This window comes from Macaca fascicularis, chromosome 12 (assembly GCF_037993035.2).
Source record: "Macaca fascicularis isolate 582-1 chromosome 12, T2T-MFA8v1.1".
Classification (NCBI taxonomy): domain Eukaryota; kingdom Metazoa; phylum Chordata; class Mammalia; order Primates; family Cercopithecidae; genus Macaca; species Macaca fascicularis.
In genome coordinates, this window is record NC_088386.1 from 21,804,840 (window position 1) to 21,830,465 (window position 25,626).

General features: G+C 39.4%; 2 protein-coding genes across 3 annotated transcripts in view; one reads left to right on the plus strand and one right to left on the minus strand.

Annotated features, from left to right (window-relative positions):
* Nucleotides 1-19,308, minus strand: part of DARS1 (aspartyl-tRNA synthetase 1) — an 83,606-nt gene extending 64,298 nt beyond the window's left edge. For both annotated transcript variants that reach the window (XM_005573043.4, XM_065525427.1), the window contains exons 1-3: nt 19,084-19,308; nt 17,087-17,144; nt 12,903-12,995 (exon numbers count right to left, since the gene is read on the minus strand). In XM_005573043.4, the coding sequence (XP_005573100.3) occupies nt 12,903-12,995; nt 17,087-17,144; nt 19,084-19,149 (217 nt within the window). In that variant the 5' untranslated portion in view covers nt 19,150-19,308. The remainder of the gene's footprint in view (nt 1-12,902; nt 12,996-17,086; nt 17,145-19,083) is intronic.
* On the plus strand, nt 2,778-3,678 carry LOC135966523 (histone H2A.Z). The gene has a single exon (XM_065525428.2). It carries the CDS (start codon nt 2,883-2,885, stop codon nt 3,267-3,269), a length of 387 nt encoding a protein of 128 aa, XP_065381500.1. The 5' UTR covers nt 2,778-2,882; the 3' UTR covers nt 3,270-3,678.
* Nucleotides 19,309-25,626: the final 6,318 nt, after the last annotated feature.

Here is a 25,626-nt window from a genome sequence, read left to right on the forward strand (position 1 = left end):
ACATTCTAAAGTTTTTTCTACTTATTATTTCCCCTGAAAAGTTCCTGCATAGATTTAAGTTGAAGTTATTTTGGAAGTATAAGTTTTTAGCAAGAATAGTGTCGAAATAATTATTTTGTGCCAGTGCCTTCCACGTGGTATGTGTAAAACTTGAAAGGAACGACAGACATTCCAATTACTCTTTCAATATGCAGACTTAAGCTCATATGTTTCACGCTTGAAAAACACTAATTTTAAGCATATCATTAAGGTAAGAAATGTATCATTGCTCCTATTTAAAACACTTCACTTTAGGGATGTTATATATAAACCTACTATAAGAAATCCGATTTCTATTTTAAAAAATGTCTGAAACGCTGCCCTTAAGGAAAAAATATACAGGCTTTTTTTAAAAAAAAAAAATATGAAGAGACTCTTATTTTTGCATTACAGGATTCTAATTGTCATACTCTTGACACTAGGATTTTGACACTTCCATTTCCTTATTCATAGTTTCTCAGGGCTTTGCTCTATTGGAAATTGCCACTATGAGTTGCTCCTTCAAGCCCAGCTTTAATGTTATTACTCCTGGGGTTAAAGCACACAAACGATCCCAAGTAAGTCATATTTATTGATATGATTTTTCGTACATAAGATATAGGAAGAAGAGGGTACTAGCAATCAGGGTTTTTGCAAATTCAGAGCACAAGATTCTATTCTTAAAGACAATCTATGGCCAGGGGCAGTGGCTCACATCTGTAATCCCAGCACTTTGGAAGGCCAAGGTGGGTCAGGAGTTCAAGACCAGCATGCATGGCCAACATGGTGAAACCCCGACACTACTAAAAATATAAAAATTAGCTGGATGTGGTGGCGCACACCTGTAGTCTACTTGGGAGGCTAAGGCAAGAGAATCGCTTGAACCCAGCAGGTAGAGGTTGCAGTGAGCTGATGTCAAACCACTGCACTCCAGCCTGGGCAACAGCAAGTCTCTGTTTCAAAAAATTCAAATAAAGATCATCTACGTTGGCAGAAATAAAAAACACTTACAATCACTACTGACAAGTGTCTCAGTATGTTTTCTGTTGCTTATAACAGAATATCTGAAATTGGGTAATTTATACGGAAACAAACTTATTTTTTTTAAAGTTCTGGAGGCTGGGAAGTCCAAAGTCAAAGGGACACAACTTGTAAGTGCCTTCTTGCTGGTGGGGACTCTGCAGAGTCCTAAGGTGGCAGAGGGCATCAAGGTGAGAAGCTGAGTGTGCTAGTTTAGGTCTCCTTTTAAAGTCACTAATGCCACTCCTGTGATAATCCATTCACGGGGGGAGAGCCCTCATGACCTAATCACCTCTTAAAGGCCTCCCCTTTCAACAATGCCACACTGGGGATTAAGCTTTTTTTTTTTTTCGAGACAGAGCCTCACTCTGTCGTCCAGGTTGGAGCGCAGTGGTGCAATTTCAGCTCACTGCAACCTTTGCCTCCCGGGTTCAAGTGATTCTCATGCCTCAGCCTCCCGGGTAGCTGGGATTACAGGCGTGCGCCATGATGTCCGGCCATTTTTTGTATTTTTAGTAGAGATGGGGTTTCACCATGTTGGCTAGGCTGGTCTTGAACTCCTGGGTTCAAGTGATCTGCCTGCCTCAGCCTCTAAAGGTGCTGGGATTACACATGTGAGCCACTGTGTCTGACTGGCATTAAGTTTCAGTAAGAGTTTTGCAGGGGAAAAATAATGAAACTATGGCAGCAAGGATGTGGAGAAAGTGGTACTGTGACATACCTGCGGGAATATATTTGAATACAACCTCTTCGGAGGATGATCTAGTATTAGAAATTTAAAAAATGCATATGCATGCCCTTTAGCCCAGCAATTTCATTTCTACATACCCATCTTGGAGAAATACTACCTCGTGTAGATCTATAACTACTTATCATGGAAGGGTTTCCAAGAAACAGTTAATTATTTTTAAAAGTTGAAAAATAATACGTAAAGTATAACAAGGCATATTAAACATACACACACCCAAAATAAAACAAACTGTGTGTGTGTGTATGTATGCGTGCATACACACATTACAAAGATTTGGAAAGATACTGAACAAATAGAATGAATAATAAAAAAAGAATGAATAGAAAAGGTTGGGGCAGAGGATAGGTAGTATAGAAGAAAAAAGGGAGTATCATTATTTCTGTATTCTTTTAAAGATTCACGTGAAAGTATTAATGTATTATTTGAGTAACTTACATAAGTATTATAACTTAAAAACAGGATTTTCCAGTTAAAAATCATGAAAACCAGATTATAGATGCAAAATTCCACAAAAAGTAAGTTAAACAAGCACTACACTAAAAAAACTCACTTGCACCTTTGCCAAATAAAAATAGTTCAACATTATAAAATACATTATTGTAAATCACTACAATTACATAAAGTTGATTCTCGTTATTTATAGAAGTTATGTTCTACAAAGCTGCCACAATACTGAATTAGGGCATACTGAATCATTGCTCCTGAGGGAAGTTTAGGGTTAGGTTTCTTCACGCTTATGGTCACAACATTTTTGCCAACTGATTAATACATAACCTTTTTTTGTGTGTGTTTCTGTTTAAAGATACCTTAATATGTATTGCTGAGTCATTAACACAACTCATAGCCAAGGGCACTGTAATTCATGCCTAAACAAAGCATATCTAAACACAGGTATTTTCTCCTTAAGGGAACAGCATAGTCTTCTTGTGCTTGCAACTTTAGAAACATTTGAGAACCATACTTGGGGGCCATTTTAAAAGGCAAAAGCGCAGTTTGAATCGCGGTGCGACGAAGGAGTAGGTGGTGGGATCTCACCGTGGGTCCGATTAGCCTTTTCTCTGCCTTGCTTGCTTGAGCTTCAGCAGAATTCGAAATGGCTGGCGGTAAGGCTGGAAAGGACTCCGGAAAGGCCAAGACAAAGGCGGTTTCCCGCTCGCAGAGAGCCGGCTTGCAGTTCCCAGTGGGCCGTATTCATCGACACCTGAAATCTAGGACGACCAGTCATGGACGTGTGGGCGCGACTGCCGCTGTGTACAGCGCAGCCATCCTGGAGTACCTCACCGCAGAGGTACTTGAACTGGCAGGAAATGCATCAAAAGACTTAAAGGTAAAGCGTATTACCCCTCGTCACTTGCAACTTGCTATTCGTGGAGATGAAGAATTGGATTCGCTCATCAAGGCTACAATTGCTGGTGGTGGTGTCATTCCACACATCCACAAATCTCTGATTGGGAAGAAAGGACAACAGAAGACTGTCTAAAGGATGCCTGGATTCCTTGTTATCTCAGGACTCTAAATACTCTAACAGCTGTCCAGTGTTGGTGATTCCAGTGGACTGTATCTCTGTGAAAAACACAATTTTGCCTTTTTGTAATTCTATTTGAGCAAGTTGGAAGTTTAATTAGCTTTCCAACCAACCAAATTTCTGCATTCGAGTCTTAACCATATTTAAGTGTTACTGTGGCTTCAAAGAAGCTATTGATTCTGAAGTAGTGGGTTTTGATTGAGTTGACTGTTTTTAAAAAACTGTTTGGATTTTAATTGTGATGCAGAAGTTATAGTAACAAACATTTGGTTTTGTACAGACATTATTTCCACTCTGGTGGATAAGCTCAATAAAGGTCATATCCCAAAAAAATAAATAAATAAATAAATAAATAAAAATAAAAGGCAAAAGCAAGCTGAGCACAGTGGTGCATGACTATAGTTCCAGCTACTTGGGAGGGTGAGACGGGAGGATTGTATGAGGCCAAGATTTGGAGGCTGCAGTGCGCTACAATCACATCTGTGAATAACCACTATACTCTAGCCTGGGTAACACAGTGAGATCACGTCTCAAACAAACAAACAAACAAACAGAGCCCATTAAGCATCTTCGTGGACTACAATGGAATAACACTACAAATCGATAATGAGAAATTCTGGAAACTACATAAACACAGAACATTAAAATTAAACAATATGCTCTGGGATGACCAGTGGGTCAATGAAGAAACTGAGGAAATCAAAAAATTTCTTGAAACAAATCATAATGGAAACAACATGCCAAAACATATGGGACACAGTGAAAGCAGTACTAAGAGGAAAATTATACCTATAAGTATCTACCTAAAAAAAGAACCTCAAATAACCTAACAATGCATCTTAAAGAACTAGAAAAGTGTAAACTGAACCCAAAATTAGGAGAAGAATAAAGATCACAGCAGAAATAAATGAATTTGAAATGAAGGAAACAATATAAAAGATCAATGAAACAAAAAGCTGGGTTTTTGAAAAGATAAACAAAACTGACAAGCATTTACCCAGACTGAGGAAAAAAGAGAAAAGATCTAAATAAATAAAACTGAGATGAAAAAGGAGACATTACAACTGATATCACAGAAATTCAAAAGATTATTAGTGGCTACGATGAGCAACTATATGCCAATAAGTCGGAAAATCTAGAAGAAATGGACATTTCTAGACACATACAACCTACCAAGATTGAACCATGAAGAAATCCAAAACCTGAGCAGACCAGTAACAAATAACAAGATTAAAGCTGTAATAAAAAGTCTCCCAATAAAGAAAAGCCCAGGACCTGATGGTTTTACTGCTGAATTCTACTAAACATTTAAAGGACTCACACCAATCCTACTCAAACTGTTGCAAAAAACACAGGAAGAGAAAATACTTCTTAACTAATTTTAAGAGGCCAGTATTACACTGGCACCAAAACCAAAAACACATCAGAAAAAGAAAACTACAGACCACTATCTCTGATAAATACTGATGCGAAAATCCTCAACAAAATACTAGCAAACCAAATTCAACAATACATTAAAAAGATCATTCATTATGACCAAGTGGGATTTATCTCAGGGATGTAAGGACGTTCAACATATACAAATCAATCAGTGTAATACATCATATCAATAGGATGAAGGACAAAAACCATATGATCATTTCCAACTGATGCTAAAAAAGCAGTTGAAAAAGTTCAAATCCCTTCATGATAAAAACCCCCAAAAAACTGGGCATAGAAGGAACATACCTCAACATAATAAAAGCCATATAAGACAGGCACACAGCTAGTATTGTGCTGAATGGGGAAAAACTGAAATCCTTTTCTCTTAGATCTGGAATACGACAAGGATGCCCACTTTCACCACTGTTATTCAACACAGGACTAGAAATCTTAGAGCAATCAGATAAGAGAAAGAAACAAAGGGTATCCAAATTGGAATGGAAGAAGTAAAATTATCTTTTGTGGATATGATCTTATATTTGGAAAAACCTAAAGACTCCAGCAAAACCTATCAAAACTGATAAATTCAGTAATCAGTAAAGTTGAAGGATACAAAATCAACATATAAATGTCAGTAGCATTTTTTTTTTTTTTTTGAGACTGAGTCTGGCTCTGTCACCCAGGCTGGAGTGCAGTGGCCGGATCTCAGCTCACTGCAAGCTCTGCCTCCCGGGTTTACGCCATTCTCCTGCCTCAGCCTCCCGAGTAGCTGGGACCACAGGCGCCCGCCACTTCGCCCGGCTAGTTTTTTGTATTTTTTAGTAGAGACGGGGTTTCACCGTGTTAGCCAGGATGGTCTCGATCTCCTGACCTTGTGATCCGCCCGTCTCGGCCTCCCAAAGTGCTGGGATTACAGGCTTGAGCCACCGCGCCCGGCCGTCAGTAGCATTTTTATACGCCAATAGTGAACAATGTGAGAAAGAAATTTTAAAAAGTCCATATACAATAACCATAAATAAAATTAAATACCTAGGAATTAACCAAAGAAGTGAAAGATCTCTAAAAACTATGGAACACTATTGAAAGACATTGAAGAGGAAACACAAAAAATGGAAAGATATTCCATGTTCATGGATTGAAAGAATCAATATTGCTAAAATGTCCATACAACTAAAAGTAATCTACATATTCAGTGCAATCCCTATCAAAATGCCAAAGATATTCTCCACAGAAATAGAAAAACAAAATCCTAAAATTTACATGGAATCACAAAAGACCTAGAATAGCCAAAACTATGCTGAGCAAAAATAATAAAACTGGAGGAATCACACTACTTAACTTCAAATTATACTACAGAGCTATAGTAACCAAAAACAACATGGTACTGGCAAAAAAACAGACACACAGACCAGTGAAACAGAACAGAGAGTTCAGAAGGAGATCCACACATCTACAGTAAACTCATTTTTGACAAAGGTGTCAATAACACACATTGGGGAAAATACAGTCTTTTCAATAAACAGAAGAGAAAACTGGGAAAACTGGATATCCATATACAAAAGACTAAAACTTGGTCTCATCTCTTACCTTATATAAAAATCAAATCACAATGAATTGAAGACTTAAATCTAAGACTTCAAACTACAAAACTACTACAATAAAACATTGGGGAAACTCTCTAGGACACTGGTCTGGGCAAAAATTTCTCGAGTAATACTCCACAAGCACAGGTAACTGAAATAGAAATGGACAAATGGGATCATATCAAGTTAAAAAGCTTCTGCACAGTAAAGGTAACAATCAACAAAGTGAAGAGACAACCCACAGAATGGGAGAAAGTATTTACAAACTACCCATCTGATGAGGAATTACTAACTAGCATACATAAGGTGCTCAAGCAACTCTATAGGAAAAAAATCTAATACAATTTAAAAATGGGCAAAAGATTTAGACATTTCTGAAAAGAAGACATACAAATGGCAAACAGGCATCTGAAAAAGGGCTCATCACCACTGATCTTCAGAGGAATGCAAATTAAAACTACAATGAGGTATCATCTCCCTCTAGTTAAAAAGGCTTACATCAAAAAGTCAAATAACAAATGCTGGTGAGGATGTGGAGGAAGGAGAACCCTGGTACACTGCTGGCGGGAATGTAAATTAGTACAATCACTATGTAGAACAGTTTGGAGGTTCCTCAAAAAACTACAAATAGAGTTACCACATGATCCAGCAATCGCACTGTTGGGTACATACCCAAAAGAAAGGAAATCAGTGTATCGAAGAGATACCTGCACTCTCATGTTTACTGCAGCACCATTCACAACAGCCAAGATTTGGAAGCAACCTAAGTATCCATCAACAGATGAACAGATAAAGAAAATGTGGTACATATTCAAAATGGAGTACTATTCAGCCATAAAAAAGAATGAGATCCTAACATCTGCAACAACATGGATGGAACTAGAGGTCATTTTAAGTGAAATAAGCCAGGCACAGAAAGACCAAAATCACATATTCTCACTTACTTGTGGAATCTAAAAATCAAAACAATTGAACTCATGGAGATAGAGAACAGAAAGATAGTTACCAGAGGCTGGGAAGGGTAATAGGGGTTGAAGGTGGGGGGTCCTGGGGATATTAATGGGTACCAAAAAAAAAAAAAAAAATGAATAAGACCTAGTATTTGATAGCAGAACAGAGGGACTATGGCCAATAATAATTGTGCATTTAAAAATAACTAAAAGAATGACTGACTGTTGTGGTGGCTCATAGTTGTAATCCAAGCAGTTTGGGAGGCCGAGGTGGATGGATTGCTTGAGCTCATGAGTTTCAGACCAGCCTGGGCAACATGGCAAAACCTCATCTTTACAAAAAAGAAAAAAAAAAATTAGCCAGGCGTGGTAACATGTGCCTGTAGTCCCAGCTACTCAGGAGGCTGTGGGAGGATGGCTTGAGTCTGGGAGTCGGAGGTGCAGTGAGTGGAGATCACACAGCTGCACTCCAGCCTGGGCCATAGAGCCAGACCTTGTCCCAAATAAATAAATAAACAAAATTTAAAAAATAAAAATGACTAAAAGAATATAACTGGATTGTATGTAACACAAAGAATAAATGCTTGAGGGGATGAATACCCAATTTTCTATGATGTGATTATTACACATTGCATGCCTGTTTCAAAATATTTCATGTATCTCATAAATATATACACCTACTATGTACCCACATACATTTTTTAAAAGTCTTTTTAAAAAGGCATAAATGTGGCATTAAACAGACTGTGAAAGGGACGCTTGTTTACAGTATGAGAGCTGAAACAAGAAGGCAGAGCATTACTGTGTTTGACTTTAATTGGGAATGTGTGTACTGGATGATGCAAATATTCTGCCACTCTGCACACATACACGTCTGGCATGACCGAGAATGACCACAGAAGTGCCGCAAGTGTTCACACTGGGGTTATAAATACATTTTAGCCAGTAGGTGAATTTGCAAATACACAATCCATGAATAATGAGGATCAACTACATTAAAATTTATTTTATTACACAGAAAATTTCCAACAAACACAAAAGCAGAGTGAATAGTATAATGAACCTCTCTACATATACACTAAATAACACAATTATATTTTGAAGGGAAGAAATTCTAGAAAAAGTTCTAGTAAAATTCAACATCTCCTACTGACCAACAGAAAACGTGGATGAGAAAATAACTACTTTTAATCTACTTTTTAAAACTTTGCCATTTATTTTCTGATGACATTTTATGTAGAACCCTAAAGTCAAAATAATTCATTTAGAACTTGAATTTCCACTCTTTCAAAAATTCTTCATTGTATGAATCCCTGAAGTACTAGAGAACCTACTAGTATTGCAAGGAGAAACAACAAGAAATAAGATACAAACATCTGAAAGAAAATGACATAATGATCATTAGTTGTAATGCCTCTCTTCCCCTCAAAAAACTGAAATGCAAACAGACTTGGAGAAAATTATTTGTTCTTTTTTAATAAAAATACAAACAGGACAAGAACAATATACAAAAGAAGTTCAAAATAGTTAACATATCAGGAAAAGAAGTTTAATCTAACCAATGAGTGAAACACAAATTAAAGCAACAATGGATAAACCTGAACTTTACACAAATGGGAAAAATATAAGTAAATAAATATAGCCATACTATGGAATACTATGAAACCATTAAAAAACAATGATGCAGCAGTACTACACGCACAGACATGAAAAGATGTCCAAAAGATAAAGACAAGTGCAGGTTTTAAAATAATACAGATTATTATAAAAATTTCAGTTCAAACACACATATACACTCATACTGACCCTCAACTTCCCCATAAAAACAAATCTGAGGCTGGGCACGGTGCCTGAAGCCTGTAATCCCAGCACTTTGGGAGGTAGGCAGATCACCTGAGGTCAGGAGTTTGAGACCACCCTGACCAACATGGTGAGACCCTCATCTCTACTAAAACTACAAAAATCAGCTGGGCACGGTGGCGCCTGCCTGTAGTACTAGCTAATTGGGAGCTGAGGCATGAGAATCTCTGGACACCAGGAGGCGGAGGTTGCAGAGATCACACCACTGTACTGCAGCCTGGGTGACAGAACAAGACCCTGACTCAAAAAAAAACACACAAAAAAACAAAACCCATCTCTACTAGAAATATAAAAATTAGCTGGATGTGGTGGCAGGTGCCTGTAATCCCAGCTACTTGGGAGGCTGAGGCACGAGAATCACTTCAACCCAGGAGGTGGAGGTTCCAATGAGCTGAGATTGCCTCACTGCACTCCAGCCTGAGTGACAGGGCGAGACTCCACCTCAAACAAACAAACCAAAAAAACCCCACAAATCTGCAAAGAAGGATTACAGTCAGTTTTCCACTTTATACCTGATTTAATTCTATAATGCTTGAGTATTTTACAAAAAATGATTACTTTTATAATCTAGAACAAATTTTTCTATTTTGCAAATTAAAAATACTGTAAATGATCATGTAGAGCTACATAAAATACTGATATAGCATATGAACTCATTTTTGTAAAAGAAAAAGTATCAATTTTTGTTTAAAGCAATTTCTATCATTTCAAACTTTCGCAGTGTTTTTATTCCCTAGGGAGAACAAGTGAATTACAGTTTCTGCTTTATTCTTTAGTTTTTGTGCTGTTTGAGTTTTAAAATAGTGCATTAGTTTTCAGTTAAAAGGAAAAAGGTTATTTCCATTTAGCCCCTCCAAAATTCCCCAATACCCATAAATAATTTATTTTTTTGAGACAGAATAACAGTTAATACACAAATAAAAAGTGCTATGAAATTCCTAAATTAAAAACTCTTAAGAAAGTTTTAAACCTTTCAGTCTCTTCATAACATTGACACTCATAAACTCTCCCTATCCGCCCACCATCATTAGCTCGTATCATCAATAAAGTCCTTACACCTTGCAATTTGTTTCGGGTTTTAAGGCAGGAGGCACTATCAATTAAGAGACTGAAATAATTTGTCACAAATGGAAAAAAAAAAAAAACCCACTAGCAGATGGTATAGGAAGAACATTCTCAAATCTGAAAATCTGCAATGTTTCGAAATCCAAAACCTTTTTGAATGCCAACATGACCCTCAAAAAAAATGTTTATTGGAGCATTTTAGATTTCAGATTTGGGATGCTCAGCCAGTAATGCAGATATTCCAAAAAAAACAAAAAAACAAAAAAATCAAAAATCCAAAACACTTCCAGTCTGAAGTATTCCGGATAAGGGATACTCAACCTGTATATTTTTTCACTTCTGTGACGTTTCCTACTTACGTGCTGATCTCAATTAGAGCAAGCTACTGCACAGCAAGAATAAGACCCAGAAGACAATGCTCTATTATTTGTGTATAAAACATCTATTTTATTCATCTATTATTCGGTAGGTTTCTTATTATGTGTTGTGTACCAAACGAAGCAAGAAAATAAGCAGTAGCACCTTCTAAGAGCTGACAACAGGAAATAAGACACATAAAAAACTACAATGGAAGGCAAGTAACTGTCATGCTCATTAACATGACTCAATTATTGAAGGCTTACACTGCACCAAGCATAGAGCTAAATACTTTATAAAACATTACTACATAACATCTTATAAGCCAGGTATTAATATATACTTGTTTTAAGAAAAGACACTGAGGATTGGAAAGGTTATGCAATTTGCCTGAACAGATTGCAAGCACAAATCCAGGATTCAAACACAGATCTGTCTCACTGAAAAGGTCTTATTCATAACCACTGGGAAGTATCACTCACTCACGTGTTTTAAGTGCTGAGAAGAAAGAGACATGGCAGTCATAAAATAAAGGGATGGGTATGAAGGGAAACAGTCTTGGTTCAGGCTTACTTGTAGCATGCATTCTATCTTTTAATTTGTTAAATTACTATGTTTAGGAAACAAAGTGCCCAATTTGGACAGAACAAAGGCTCCCAGTATAACGGGAGAGAGATGAGTAAATGAAGGATTATAATACAATGTGACTATTGGCAGAATAAGTGGCCCAACCTTTCAGGAAGGCAAATCAACATTATTTGAAAATTTAAAACTCCACCAGTACTCTTCTCAAAGTCCATCAGTATTGATCAGGGGAGGATATTGAAAGAATAGACAAACTCTTAACAGTGGTGGCCCTAAGAGTGAAATATATGTATAAAGTGCTGGAATTTTAAAAATAATGGGCATGTATTAATTCTACAATAAAAAATATTATAAAACACAATTAAGAAATGCTCTATTGGCTGGGCGTGGTGACTCATGCCTGTAATCCCAGCACTTTGGGAGGCCAAGGTGGGAGGATCTCCAGAGGTTGGGAGTTCAAGATCAGCCTGGCCAGCATGGTGAAACCCTGTCTCTACTAAAAATACAAAGATTTGCCAGCATGGTGCCGCATGCCTGTAATCCCAGCTACTTGGGAGGCTGAGACAGGAGAATTACTCAAACCCTGGAGGCGGAGGTTGCAGTGAGCCGAGATTGTACCACGGCACTCTAGCCTGGGTGACAGAGCAAGACTCCATCTCAAAAAAAAAAAAGAAAAAAGAAAAGAAATGCTATAATCATGAGACATATTAAATACTATAGAGGCAAAGTAGAATTTTTAAAAAGATGGGCATGTTTTAAATCTACAATAAAAAATATTATAAAACACAATAAAAAATGCTGTATCATGGGACATATTAAATACTATAGAAGCAAAGAACTCTGCTAAGGAGACGGAGGTGTCTTAGAAAGCTTCTAGCTTCTGTTTATATTCCACCAATTACTATGAGACTTCGGGTAACTAGCTTCATTTTGAACCTGTTTCCTCATTTATAAAGTGGAACAGGAATGTTTGTTCTGCCTACTTCACAACTTGTAGGGAAGATCAAATGTGAAAAAGTATGAAAAGTATAAAGTTATAAACTAATGTGTCAATTGATATTTCTAGACAATTCTGAACACTATAGTAGGCCAATTTTCTATAAGAAACAGAGGTCTGTCTAAATGATCCTAATGTTTCTTCTCTGTTGTTGAGGCTAAATTTTTAGCACTGTCTGAAAGAACTTTCCATGATGAGAATATTCTGTATTTGTGCTGTCTGTCCAAAATGGGAGCCGTTAGCCACATGTGGTCATTAAGCTCTTGAAATACAGCTAGTGTGATGGAATTATTGAATTTAAATGTAAATAGCCGCACGTGATCAGTGGTTACTGTATTGAATTGCCCAGTCTTATTGTTCACTCACTTCTCTCCTCATCTAATTACAAATATAAAAATATTAACAAGTGGGAAGTTTCTCAAAAACACTCTTCACTTAAATAATTAAAACTTTACTTTTATTTTTTTCAATTTTTTTTTTAGCTACTCCTTCTCCAGCTGAAAATAATTAAACTTTAGAGCGATGCTAGAAAAGTAGCTTGAAGTCTTAGATTTCGTTAGTCTTTAGGGTCAAATTATTTGTAAGGATGTCTTACAGGAATCTAAAATTGATTAACCATGGGTTAATACTTCACAGGGACTTTTAAGAAAGAAAACAGTTACGTGTTTTTGTCTTGTTTTTAAAGATTTACTTTGGTCTGTCAGGAATATGTGAGACAAAAAATTCAGAGTCCTTACCGAAAGAGCTTTAATAATTAAATCAATCCTACCTTTAGCTCTGCTTGTATGAACTCTTGCACGGACCCAAACAACTTCATCAGCTTTTTGTATTGTCAAGTCTCTAACCCGAACCAAAACTCGATCTGCAATAACAGTAAACAATTTTTATATAGTAAAATAATTTTTAAATTCAGAATTTACAAAGAGATCATAATTATTTCTGACAGCTAACATAAGTACTCGGAACCATCTTGAATAATTCTCAGTCTTTGACAACGCTGTCTTCTCTATCAAGTTCCATATGCAATTTGCCTCAAGTTTTGTGAACTGTGCTTTCTAAACTTATTTCTAAAATCCGTCTAATTCTCTACCATCTTCACTGCCGCCATACTAAACCAAGCTATTATCTCCTGCATAAACTATAGCAATAGCTTCCTAATTGCAATCCCTGTGTCCCCTTCTAATTCAGTCTCCTTCGAAGTCAGTTTCAAAATGCAAATCTGAACACTTCAATGACTTATAAGGCCAAACACATCCTATCTTGCCTAGGACATGGAACTTTTGCCTGCCTGCCACAGTACCTAAGTCAGCTAGTCTCTGCCAAGTCTGGACAGTTTCAGTATCCTATTTCCCAGGACACAGTGACTCTAACTGAGCTAATCAAAGTCTTTCTCTGGGACTAAATATATCGATGCTGGGAATGAAGCTCTCTTTCCTGGGATTGCTGCGCTGAGATGGTACAGGCCCAGGGTTGCAGCTTTCACCTTTCCTGCTACGTATGCAGGATTTGAGAAGGAGACCAATATCCTAAAGGAAACAGAGTCAAAAGGTGGAGACAGAAAGGCCTGCAGATGCTTCCTGAGCCCCAAGATCCAATCATGCTTGATGTCATCTCATACATTTTCCTATCGAGCCTTTTGGCCGTAAGGAGCCCCAACTACTATGCTCCTAATACTAAACAAAATACTACATTCATCTAGAGTTCCTAAACAGGAAAAAAGCTACAAAATAACTATTATGTAAAGATGTGTATACAATGCAACATTCAACAATCATTTTTGCTACTCTTCTAAATGCAATCATTTGATTAGAGAAAAACATTTATTTAAGTATTAAATTAAACATAGCAATAGACATGACATTACAATATCAAGAATACCTTTTGAGACACAAAATGAAGTCATAGTATAAATACTGTGTGTCTTACCAAATTTGTCTAAATGTATTTATAATTTGCCTATTGAAGAAAAGATGCAGCTGCAGAGAGAATCTGATTTACGGGAGAATAAATAACATTGTTCTCATAGCCAAAAGCAAAGAGAATGAAAGAGGAATTTTAAAGCCACTGGTATCATAAGAGGATTTCTGCAAAACACTGCCAATAGACTTGATGAGTTAAGCCAACTTTCAAGTCTGCTGTGTAAACTCAGGCAAAAGAAAGTGTGAAAGAGAAAAGACAGACACATCAGCAGAAGATTTTTAAAAGGCAGATTTGAAAATGCCAAGACTGAAAAAGCAATGGCTAACTAAGCAATCACAACTCAAAATCAAACAAAAGAGAAAAGCATAAATCTAAGAGATATGTGATAATTAGGAAAACTGTAATAGCACTTTGGAAAAGAAAAAGGGTAATGGCTCTTCTTTCTTGTGGCATGGCAATTAATTAGCATAGGGGTTCTCAACCTTTAATACATCGAACATGCCTGAAGCCCATGCCATACTCACACCAGTGATTGGCTAACAGGCAACAAGCAATGGTAGCAGGATTTCAGTTCGAAAACTGCACTTTCAAGAGCCATGGGCATCAAAGTGATTAATGTGGAGAAATGGAAGCAGATGAGAAAGGAAACTACCTTGAGCAATGCATTGGGATTTTTGCAGAGGTAAAACCAAAGGTAGAATTTTATTGTTATATTACTATAACTATATTACATACATAGGTTATCTTTCTCTCTGGTTGGGGGGAATTGGTAAGTGGAAGAACACAACAGTGTGGATTTGCAAGCAAAAGAGGAACAGCAATTATGTTAATGGCTGCTTTGGGCCTATGTTAAAGACTGAAACTCCAGTGAGGTTCTTTGTGTTATAGCTCAAGGAAGTACAGTTGAGAAAGACACCTAACCTGAAAACAAAGTCTCAAGTGTCTCCTCCTGTTTGCCCTGGCAGAGGAATGTCATCCCCTACACTCTACTGCTCATAGTCTATTTTATGTAGTTTGAGCATTCCTAACCCAAAAACCTGAAACGCTCCCAAATCCAAAACTTTTTGAGTGCTGACATGATGTTCAAAGGAGATGCTCATTGGAGGATTTTGGATTTTCAGAGTAGGGATGCTCAAGTGGTAAATACAATGCAAATATTCCAAAATTCAAAAAAAATTAAGTACAAAACACTTTTGTGGTCTCAAGCATTTTGGCTAAGGGATACTCAACTTGTACTCAACTGTTTTATTTCATCTTTATGTTTTGGAAATGATTTTAAGCAATTTTGGGGTTTTTTTTGTTTTGTTTTTGTTTTTGAGACAGGGTCTCACTCTGTTGCCCAGGCTGGAGTCCAGCGGTGTGATCGTGGCACACCACAGCCTTGACCTCACAGGCTCAAGTGAGGCTCAGCCTCCTGAGCAGCTGGAATAAAAGGTGTGTGCCACCATTCCTAGCTAATTTTTAAATTTTCTGTAAAGACGGGGTCTCACTATGTTTCCCAGTCTAGTTTCAAATTCCTGGGCTCAAGTGATCCTCCCAACTCAGTCTCTGAATTTTGGTCGTTTATTGTATTCTTTCCCAACAAGGTTGCGAAGGAAAAGTGATTTTGTGATCATGTGGTAAATCAAATATAACAATAAAATTAACCTAGAGGTGTTTTATTTCCAAAGCATAATATTCATAGGCAGCCCTCTAAATTGGAAGCAGTGCTTCCAGTGGGCAAGAATGTAAAGGTCTACAATTACCGCACCAAAGAGTGAGAGACGTAATTTGAAGTGTCTACCAAAAGAAAAAAGACGGCCAAATACTTGAGTAAGATAAATCTGCTGAAATTACATATATAATATAGAAGTAAAAGAAAGGCAAACATTTATAAATAAAAAATCTACAGGTCTGAGAGAAACAAGAATCAGGTCAATTTCAAAGAAATATAAGGCCAGGCGCGGTGGCTCACACATGTAATTCTAGCACTTTGGGAGGCTGAGATGGGTGGATTGCCTGAGCTCAGGAGTTCCAGATCAGCCTGGGCAACATAGTGAAACCTCATTTCTACTAAAATACAAAAAATAAGCCAGGCGTGGTGGCATGTGCCTGTAGTCCCAGCTTCTCAGTAGGCTGCGGCAGAAGAATCGCAGGAACTTGGGAGGCGGAGGTTGAAGTGAGCCGAGGTCATGCCACTGCACTCCATCCTGGGAGACAGAGCCAGCCTCTGTCTCCAAAACAAAACAAAACAAAAAAGAAAAATAAAGATGCCAACATACACTAACAAAAAAGAGCGGTTATGAGAAAAGATAGACTGGGGTCTAAGAATAATTAATTTCATTCCCAGACACTAAAGCTAAGAGTAAACAAAATGGAGTGGGGGTGGAGGCTTTAAAACTCCAATCGTAGTACTGCCATAGGAGCCAGAGAAGATGTAAGATGGAAGGACCCATGGACTCTAGGGTCAGATGGCCTTTGATTCTAATCCCAGGTCCGGCAGATTATGTTTAAGTCAAGTTTCTTATCTTTCAACTTTGGTTCCTTAGTTTTCAAGGATGCTGTAGAGAATAAGTGAAAATACAAATGTTTGGGAAGAGTCAAGCAAAATAGGAATAAATAATAGCTGAAAACAGAGAAGTAAAGTTGTGGGGGTTAGGGGAAGTAATATTAAAGCATGCAAAAAGGATACATGTGATGAAGGCAGTTATTATTGGCCACTCTCCTATCTCCTAGACAACGGCTGAATCTTACCTAATCATTTAGGAATATTTAAAAAATATAATCTACCATTTAAAACATACCATTTAACCTACAACACTTTTTTTTCCTTTTCTAGAGTTGGAACCCTAACATTTTTTTTTCCTTTTCTAGAGTTGGAACCCTAAACTGACAATGTTTACACAGGGTTGACATCTACTTGGATTATTAATGGCATTTAAGCTTTTCAGAATTATACCTTCAGATTTATGCCAACCTTACTTAAAACTTCATGAAGAGCTTTCCCGGAATTAGACAGCAAAAAGCTTTATTTATTGTCACATAGCTACTAACCTGGTTTTTCTTGTGATTGTATCATTGAAGATATTCCATATCTCTCTTTAGCGTAATCCTACAAAAAATTTTTGCATCATGACTTTTTATGTAAACACTAAGAGCACAGTAAACACACAAATGCAAATAATAGAATATAACAATGAATTTAACTTTCAGGATCATTCTATTAATTCAGAAAGTCAGTAGTTCTATAATGTGGAAATCTGTCATTTATTTACATATGTACTCTATAGAAAACAGGAAAGTACTTAGTTTCTGGTTAGTTTGTTTTGAAGATCACCACTCCTAGATGGATTTATCATACTTAATAACATTGTAAGATAAAATTTACACATATGTACAACACATCTTAACTACCTTCTTCAAAAAGATGAAACTACTTCAAAGCAGGGACATAAATTTCCTGTGAAGGGAGTAGGATGAAGTACCACAGTTTTATTAACTTCCTATTACAGGAAGAAATGTTCAAAGAGAACCAACGTTTTGGGTAAGCTTTCTGAGCACCAGATGTCCACAGTTTTTAGAAACTGGAGATGCTCGGTATAAGCTAACTACAACTTTTCCTTTTGTAAAACATCATCAAAAAATTCACTAGTTTCCTGTTTCTAAAAACCAGCTTCAGGATACCAGGTTACAGGGGTTTGACACTGACAATATATCCAATTTCTTGTTACAGATTAGAGTTAGGAACAGGAAACAGGAGACCTAGGGTCCAATCTGTTAACAAAATATACTTATTAAATAGATAAGTGGCCTTTATTTCAATCTTACTTTACCTCTAAAATGATCTAAGATTCTTCTAGCTATAAAATGGCATAACTCTGCCACAATGTCTACCTTGTATCTAGACCTATACTATCTGTAAGGGTACACTGATAGTTTATGTAATTAACCAGATTAAGAATACACAAAAATAATTGCCCTAGATTTTTACAAGGTAACTTAATATCTGTATGAAACAATTAAGTTTCTGTCAGTTTACAGCTACCTGTTGGAATCCTCTCCTTTAGATCAGGAGGATGCTGGATTTTGTGTTTACACCAAAATAAAACCAGATATGTTTAAGGTGCTTTCTGAACAATTTAAAGAAAAAGATAACCCTGGAAAGAGGAGAGAGATACAGTCACACAATGAAGCCTGAGGGCAACATAAGATTAAACTGTTTGAAGACATAAAAGTTGCATTCATTCTAAGAAGTACTATTAATATTTCAGTGACTCTTCCTCATTTAGTATTCTAAGATGACCTATTTCTCATGTTGCTTACCACAAATTCAGAACTCCTTATAGAAAAATTAGGGAGCCAGGCGGAAATTAAGGCTTAACAGTACTACAGCACACATAACTTGTCGGATGGTTTCAAACTTTGATTTCTGAAAAGCACCGAAGGATCACTGGGTGTTATGAATTATCCACGTGATTTGGGGTCACTTCACCTCAAACGCATTCTCAGTAACTCCTGTTACTTACCTTACCGGGTCACTGAGAGGGAGAAAGTAAATAAAAATGACATGTGCTCTTTAAAGCTGTCACATGGGAAATGGTCATTAAACATATTGGCAGATGGTTTTGCTAAGTACTGTCATTACTTGCTAAAGCATCAGGAACACGAGGGCTGAGTACATATCGATTACTAGTGCTTATTAAAATTTTCCGACGGATTGTGCATTACGTGCAGGACGTGCCTAACCCAGAGAGGCTCAAGTGTGACGCCGCGCTCCGACTTCCGGGGCGGCTGGTTCTTCCCGTCCTCCCCACCCGGGGGACACGCTTCTAGTAGGCCAAACTCCCAGGTGACCCCGCGAGAAACGCGGTCCGGAGAGGGTCTGGTCCCACTGCTGGGGTAAGGGCTCTAGGCGCCCGGACCCCATGCTCGCAGCCTGCGGAGAAAGTGCTGATAAGGACCCCGAGGGCCCCGCTCCCCCTCCTCCCTCCCTCGACGCGGTCCGGCCCAGGGGTCTGTCCTCCCAGGCCCAGGGAAAGGAGGAAACCCACTTCCGCCGCGTCCATGATCTCCCGCGGCTTCTCCTGACTCTTGCGGCTGGCGCTGGCGCTGGGCATCGGGACACAGAACTGGGCAGTGGACACCACCCTCCCTCGTAGGCTTCCGTACGGCAGGCCAAAGTGGCTTCTCCCTCCCTCCCAGTCTCCGCCCTCCCGACCCTCGGGTCTCAGCACAAGCGCCTGGACTCCGCGTGGAGGGGCGGCTCCGGAAAGATCGCGAGAGCTGCGGCTATCTCGAGATCCCGAAGCACCGGCGGCCGCGCGCGGGGTCTCCTCCCACTCTTGCCCCGCCCCTCCGGGAGTTTTCCTGGAGTTGGAGGGAATTCCCGGTAGTTTTCGCTGGATTGGCTCTGGGGGCGGGGTCTGGGGTTACCAGGTGGCTGGCTGTAGGCCCGGGCGAATGCCAGCTCTCTTCAGTTTCGTCCCAACTGCGACTTCTGCCCATTCTCCTAACAGCCCGTTAAACTTTGCTCGGCTGTAACCGCAGACTGGTCACTAAAACACCCACATAAGCGCGGGCCTCGGTTTCTCCTCTCTTGGACTTTCCCGCCTTCTCTCTTCCCCGGGGCGACGTAGCTGCTTGGGGTTGGAGGAGACCTCTTCGCAATCCATTGCACTGCGTGTTGGGACAAAGGAGTGCAGTTGGCTTGCCAAGGCGGCATGGGGGTACCAGTCCCTGTATAAGTGAGGTGTAAATACAGTGACAACGACAAGAAACCACACAATGGCACTGATTGCCTGGATCTGTTGCAGTGTTAGGGACAGTGCATAGTGTTGGTTGCCCAATGGGTGAATATTCCCAAGTTAGGCTTTTTAAAAAAACTATCATTTGTGAGTTTTGAATCGAAATTGAAAATAATTTGGAGATTTGGTTTAATACTGTTTCCCCTGCCAGACTTTGCACTCCGTCGTTTCAACTGACTTTGTAGTGTCTTCTTCTGGCACAAAGTGTTAAGGGGTGCACGTAGATTCCAGCGCAAGTGAAAAGTCTCTGGAGGCTCCCTCATGCAGTAGTGAGAAGACAGCCATGCTCCCTGCCCGCCTGTAGCTTACCGTCTAATTGCAGGTGATATGAAATTTTACTCCCTATTTAATTGATCAAAGATTATTTACAAAATCTACTTTGTGTCAGGCATTTTAGCAGGTGCTGGCAATAAAAAGATAAGTCCTAATTCCTGTTCTTAATATTACACAGGTACCTAAGCTGATAGATGTGCCATCTTGATAGATGCTTCAATGATTACAGAGTCAGGAAGAGTTTAGCTATTAAAGTGCCTGCCTGGAAGTGATACATTTCACATTTTGCTCCTAGTTTATTGACCAAAACAAGTTACATAGTCATTCCTGAGTTCATGGGGGCAGGAGAATTTACTCATTCCTTGGGGAGCAACACTGAATATTCATGATCAATATCACATTCCGTTAAAAAAGGCATTCTATTATATTCATCGGATTCGAATACAGAAGGGGGTCTGTGAAGTTGCTTCATCTTGGAATTTTTTTTTAAAGCTTGGGTTGCTTCAATCAGGTATAGTCCTAATGTATGGACTGGTTATCAGAAATCTGGATACAAATCCCATCTCTTTTCCCTTCACTAGGGTAGTGATCTTACCTTTTCATCTGTCCATGAGGCCTGTCCATGTACTTCTTTCTTTCTTTGGCCTCGTTGCCTTGATAAGAGTATTCTCATTTAGTCCTGGAGTAAGACTGTAAATATACTTGTTTCTGGCCCCCTTTCCTGATAGTGATAGAAAAGAAGCATTTGCCAGATCAATGGCCACATGTCACGTGCCTGAGGTCTTAAGAATCTGCTGTAGTAAAGACACCACAGCTGCAACTGAGGCTATGACTTGGTTGAACTTGCAGTAGTCTACTGTCAATTTCCTGAATTTGTCTGGATTTTGCTGGAGCCACACCGGTGGCAATAGAAATGTGATGGAGATTACCAACCATCAGGTCTGTAAGGGTTGCACTGATCTGCAGTATTCCTCTTGGGGACGTGTTATTGTTTATGATTTACTATCCTAGTTGGGGGCTGGGAAAGTGACTTAGAGATTTTCTCTTAGCTTTATCCAGTATGGTAGCCTATTCCACAGACCAAGGAATAGGGGAACAGCTCGGCCGTGGTGCTCTGGCTGCTTTGCAGGATCCACATAAGCCATGTAGGTGAGGGCTTGAACCGCAGCTAACCTGAATCTTAGAAAAACACCTTGTGATGCTGCTGGAATATGAGAGGGTGGAAGGCCGTCTCCTACTCACTTCCCTGTCTGCCTGAGAGCCTGTCATGGGATGGTTTCTTATTACCTCCTAGATTCTGATGAGGTGTGGGACTTCTTGCCCCCTTCCCTCAAGGGAAATGCAGAATACAAAAATGTGTATAATATCTTACTGCTTAACTGGAGTCTAGAAGTGGCTCTTCAGCAACAGAGTGTCCCACTACTCATGTTGCAGTCATTTGGTGATTTTTGTTTCAGTGATGTCCTTAACGGGACAAGAATCACAGAGAGCTGGCACCTTTGGCTTATTCTTCTTCTCTTCTCTTTTTTTAAAAATTAATTAATTAATTAATTTTTTTTGAGACAGAGTCTCCCTTTGTCTCCCAGGCTGGTGTGAAGTGGCATGATCTTGGCTCACTGCAACCTCTACCTCCCGAGTTCAAGTGATTCTCCTGCCTCAGCCTCCCGAGTAGCTGGGATTACAGGTGCCTTCCACCATGCCCGGCTAATTTTTGTATTTTTAGTAGACATGGTTTCGCCATGTTGGCCTGGGTGGTCTCAAACTCCTGACCTCAGGTGATCCATCTGCCTCAGTTTCTCAAAGTGCTGGGATTACAGTCGTGAACCAATGCACCTGGCCCTTTTTTTTTTTTTTTTTTTTTGAATCAGGGTCCCTCTCCATTGCCCAGGTTGGAGTGCAGCGGTGGGAACAAGGCTCATTGCAGCCCCAACCTCCCGGGCTCAAGGGGTCCTCCCACCTCAGCCTTTGGAGTAGCTGGGACTACAGGTGTGCACCACCATGCTCAGCTAATTTTTGTATTTTTTGTAGAGATGGGGATTCACCATGTTGTCAAGGCTGTAGGCTTATTCTTGTTTTCACTGTCTATATAAATAATAAACGATCTAAATCTAAAAGCAGCTTGTTAACAGCTTTACTGATGGAATCATTCAGGCGTTGACCTTCCCTTGCTTGTCCTGTGTGCTCCTGTCTTGACAGCAGTCAGCGTGGGACTCTGCCAATTTCCAATATAATATCCATCCTAAACTATACATTTAGGGAGCAGGAAAATGACTTTTGGGTAGGTTCATGGACCCATGGACCCATTTCATTCTAGGTGTTGCTGTTAAGAGGGTTGAAGCGCCGTGGTTCTTCTATTTCTTTATTTTTTTTGAGACTGGTTTATGAGACTAGGTAATTTTTTTGTTTTTTTGTTTTTTGGTAGAGATGGGGTTTCCCCATGTTGCCCAGGCTGATCTCGAACTCTGGGCCTCAAGCGATCCATCGCCTAGGCTTCTCAAAATGCTGGGATTACAGGTGTGAGCCATAGTGTCCGGCCACCACTGTGATTCTTGGTCCTTTGTATGTGGTTCTTTTCCCCCTGGAAAAGAAAGAAGCTCACAGGACATTTGCTAAGTAGACTACATGGGTCCTTCTTTGTTCCTAATGCTGAGGAATTTCATAATATTTATCAGCCTGTGGGTTTAAATTCATCATTGTGCTGGACATTGGGCCATTCCATCTGGAAGCTCATTAGTTCGAGGGCATTTTCTTGAAAAATGTCTTTGATGATTCTCCACCTTCCATTTCTTCTCTTCTCTGTTTCCTGAATTCTTATTAAGTATTGGACTTTCTGAGCTGGTCTAATTTCCTTATCATTTCTCTCAAATTTTCCATCTTACTGCATTTTGATAGGCTTGTGGGAGATTTTTTCCAACTTTATCGTATAGTCTTTCAATTGCGGTTTTCTCATTATTGCCATCATTTAATAACTTCCTAAAGCACTCTTTTTGTTCTTCGAATGGTCCTGTAATAGAATCCTGATCTTTTAAAATGCATATAATATCTTCTCATCTTACTGAGCATATTGATAAAGTGATTTTTGGGGGGAATTTTTAAAAGTGTTCTCTCTACATAACCCCTTTCTTACAAGTTGCTTTTCTATTTGTTTATTTTTGGCCTCTGTCTTTCATGTTAGAGACCTACCTCAGGTGTTCGGTGAATCCTTGATTGTCTGCTTATGTTAAAAGTGGAGACTAGGCTGGGCGCGGTGGCTCATGCCTGTAATCCCAGCACTTTGGGAGGCCAAGGCGGGCGGATCACGAGGTCAGGAGACAGAGACCATCCTGGTTAACACGGTGAAACCCCGTCTTTACTAAAAATACAAAAAATTAGCCAGGAGTGGTGGCGGGCACCTGTAGTCCCAGCTACTCTTGGGAGGCCGAGGCAGGAGAATGGCGTGAACCCGGGAGGTGGAGCTTGCAGTGAGCCGAGATGGCACCACTGTACTCCAGCCTGGGCGACAGAGCAAGACTCTGTCTCCAAAAGAAAAAGAAAAGAAAAGAAAAAAAAAAGTGGAGACTAAGAAGCTGACTAGGAGCTCTGAGCTCTTCCATGTGGTTTGTCCTGTGTGGGTTTTACTGTATGATGCTCTGGTTGGGCCATTTGATGGGTGTCAGTATCTTTAGATCTTTCCTTTTGGCTGGTCAGATTGTTCAGGGGAAAAACTCTTCTGATCTGCTGCATGAAGAATAAAGGTCTGACCGCTAGTGTTCTGGGACTATCTGGCATCCCACATGTATTTGGTCACTGAATTCCCCTAGTTGGGGATAGCACCCAGTTCCTGAAGTCAAAGATCCACCTTTTACCTTCTCTAGAGAATGCATCATGTCAGGGTAGGAGAGGACTCTTGCCAAAAGAGTGGAGTATGGAGGGCTGCAGGGATCAGACTTCTCGTGTAGCTTTCCCCAGATTGTCATTATCATTCCCACGCCCCATCTCCGTTTCCAGAGGTATTTGGTGCTGCTTGTCTTGAGTCTTTTGTGATTTCTGTGGTATCAGTGAGGTCACTTCTCAGCTTTCTTGACTGCTCCCTTAGGATTCAGCTTTTCATATCTGCTAAGTAGGTTGCCACTGGCCCACCTGCTGCTTTCTGGCTTCCTGCATTTTGGGGGCGTATTGTCTCCTCTCCTGTTCTCCCATCCTCTTGATTATAGTTTTTGTGGCATTAGGGGCAGGAGCAAGATTAGATCTGCTATCTTAGTGCAGAAGTCACTTTTCTTGTTTTATAATCTCAATGTATACAGAGTTTCTGGCTGATGACTATAGTTACCAAAATTTAGACCAATGCTCATACTTTTTTCTTTTTTTTTTTTTTTTGAGACAGAGTCTTACTCTGTTGCCCAGCTGGAGTAGAGTGCAGTGGCATGATCTTGGCTCACTGCAGCCTCCGTCTCCTGGGTTCAAGAGATTCTCCTGCCTCAGCCTCCCAAGTAGCTGGGATTATACGTGAGCGCCAGTACGCCCAGCTAAGTTTTGTATTTTTAGTAGAGATAGGGTCTCACCATGTTGGCCAGGCTGTTCTTGAACTCCTGACCTCAAATGATCCGCCTGCCTCAGCCACCCAGAGTGCTGGGATTACAGGTGTGAGCCACCACACCTGGTTCCAATGCTCATACATTCTTTCGGCACGTATTTATTGAGAGTGAACTATGTGTCAGGCATTAGTCTAGACATTTGGGATACATCAGAGAATAAAGTGGATAAAGGTCCCTGTTCCTGTGGATCTTATGTTTTAGCAGATGGAGGCAGATAATAAATAACAAGATAAGTAACATAATAAGTAAATTATATGACATATGAGAAAATGAAAAAAAAATCGAGCAAGTTAAGAGAAACAGGAGTTCTGGGGAGGTGAGGTTGCAGTTTTAAATATGGTGGTCAGGGTAGGCTTCATTGAGAAAGTGACATTTGAAGATTTGAAGGCACTGAGAGATGTGCCTGCGTGCATATTTGGGGGAAGAGCTTTCCAGGCAAGAAGACAACCAGTGTAAAGGCTTTAAGATGGGAGGAGCAGGAGGCCAATGTTCTCTACCTAGGGTAACATCTTTAAGGCCTCTGAAGTGTGTAGGATTCTTTCTCTATCCTGAATGACTCTAGTTGGCCAGGCTTTTTAAAAAATTTTGACAAAACACATAAAAATTATCTAACCTTTTTAAAGTATACAGTTCAGTAATGTTACCTATATTCACATTGTTGTGTAATAAATCTCTAGAAATTGTTCATCTTGCAAAACTGAAATCTTGCACCTATGGAGTAACAGTTTGGCATTTCCCCTCCCCCAAGTCCTGGGCAACCAAGATTCCACTTTCTCTTTTCATGATTTTGACTATTTTAGATATCTCAGATAAGTGGAATCACATAGTATTTGTCCTGTTGTATATTACCAAGCTTGTTGAGTTCTTGTATTGCAAATGCATTCTGGCTCCAGCCTTGCTGTCATGTTGAATTTAGCTATTACTTCTCTTGTGCCTGCATGTA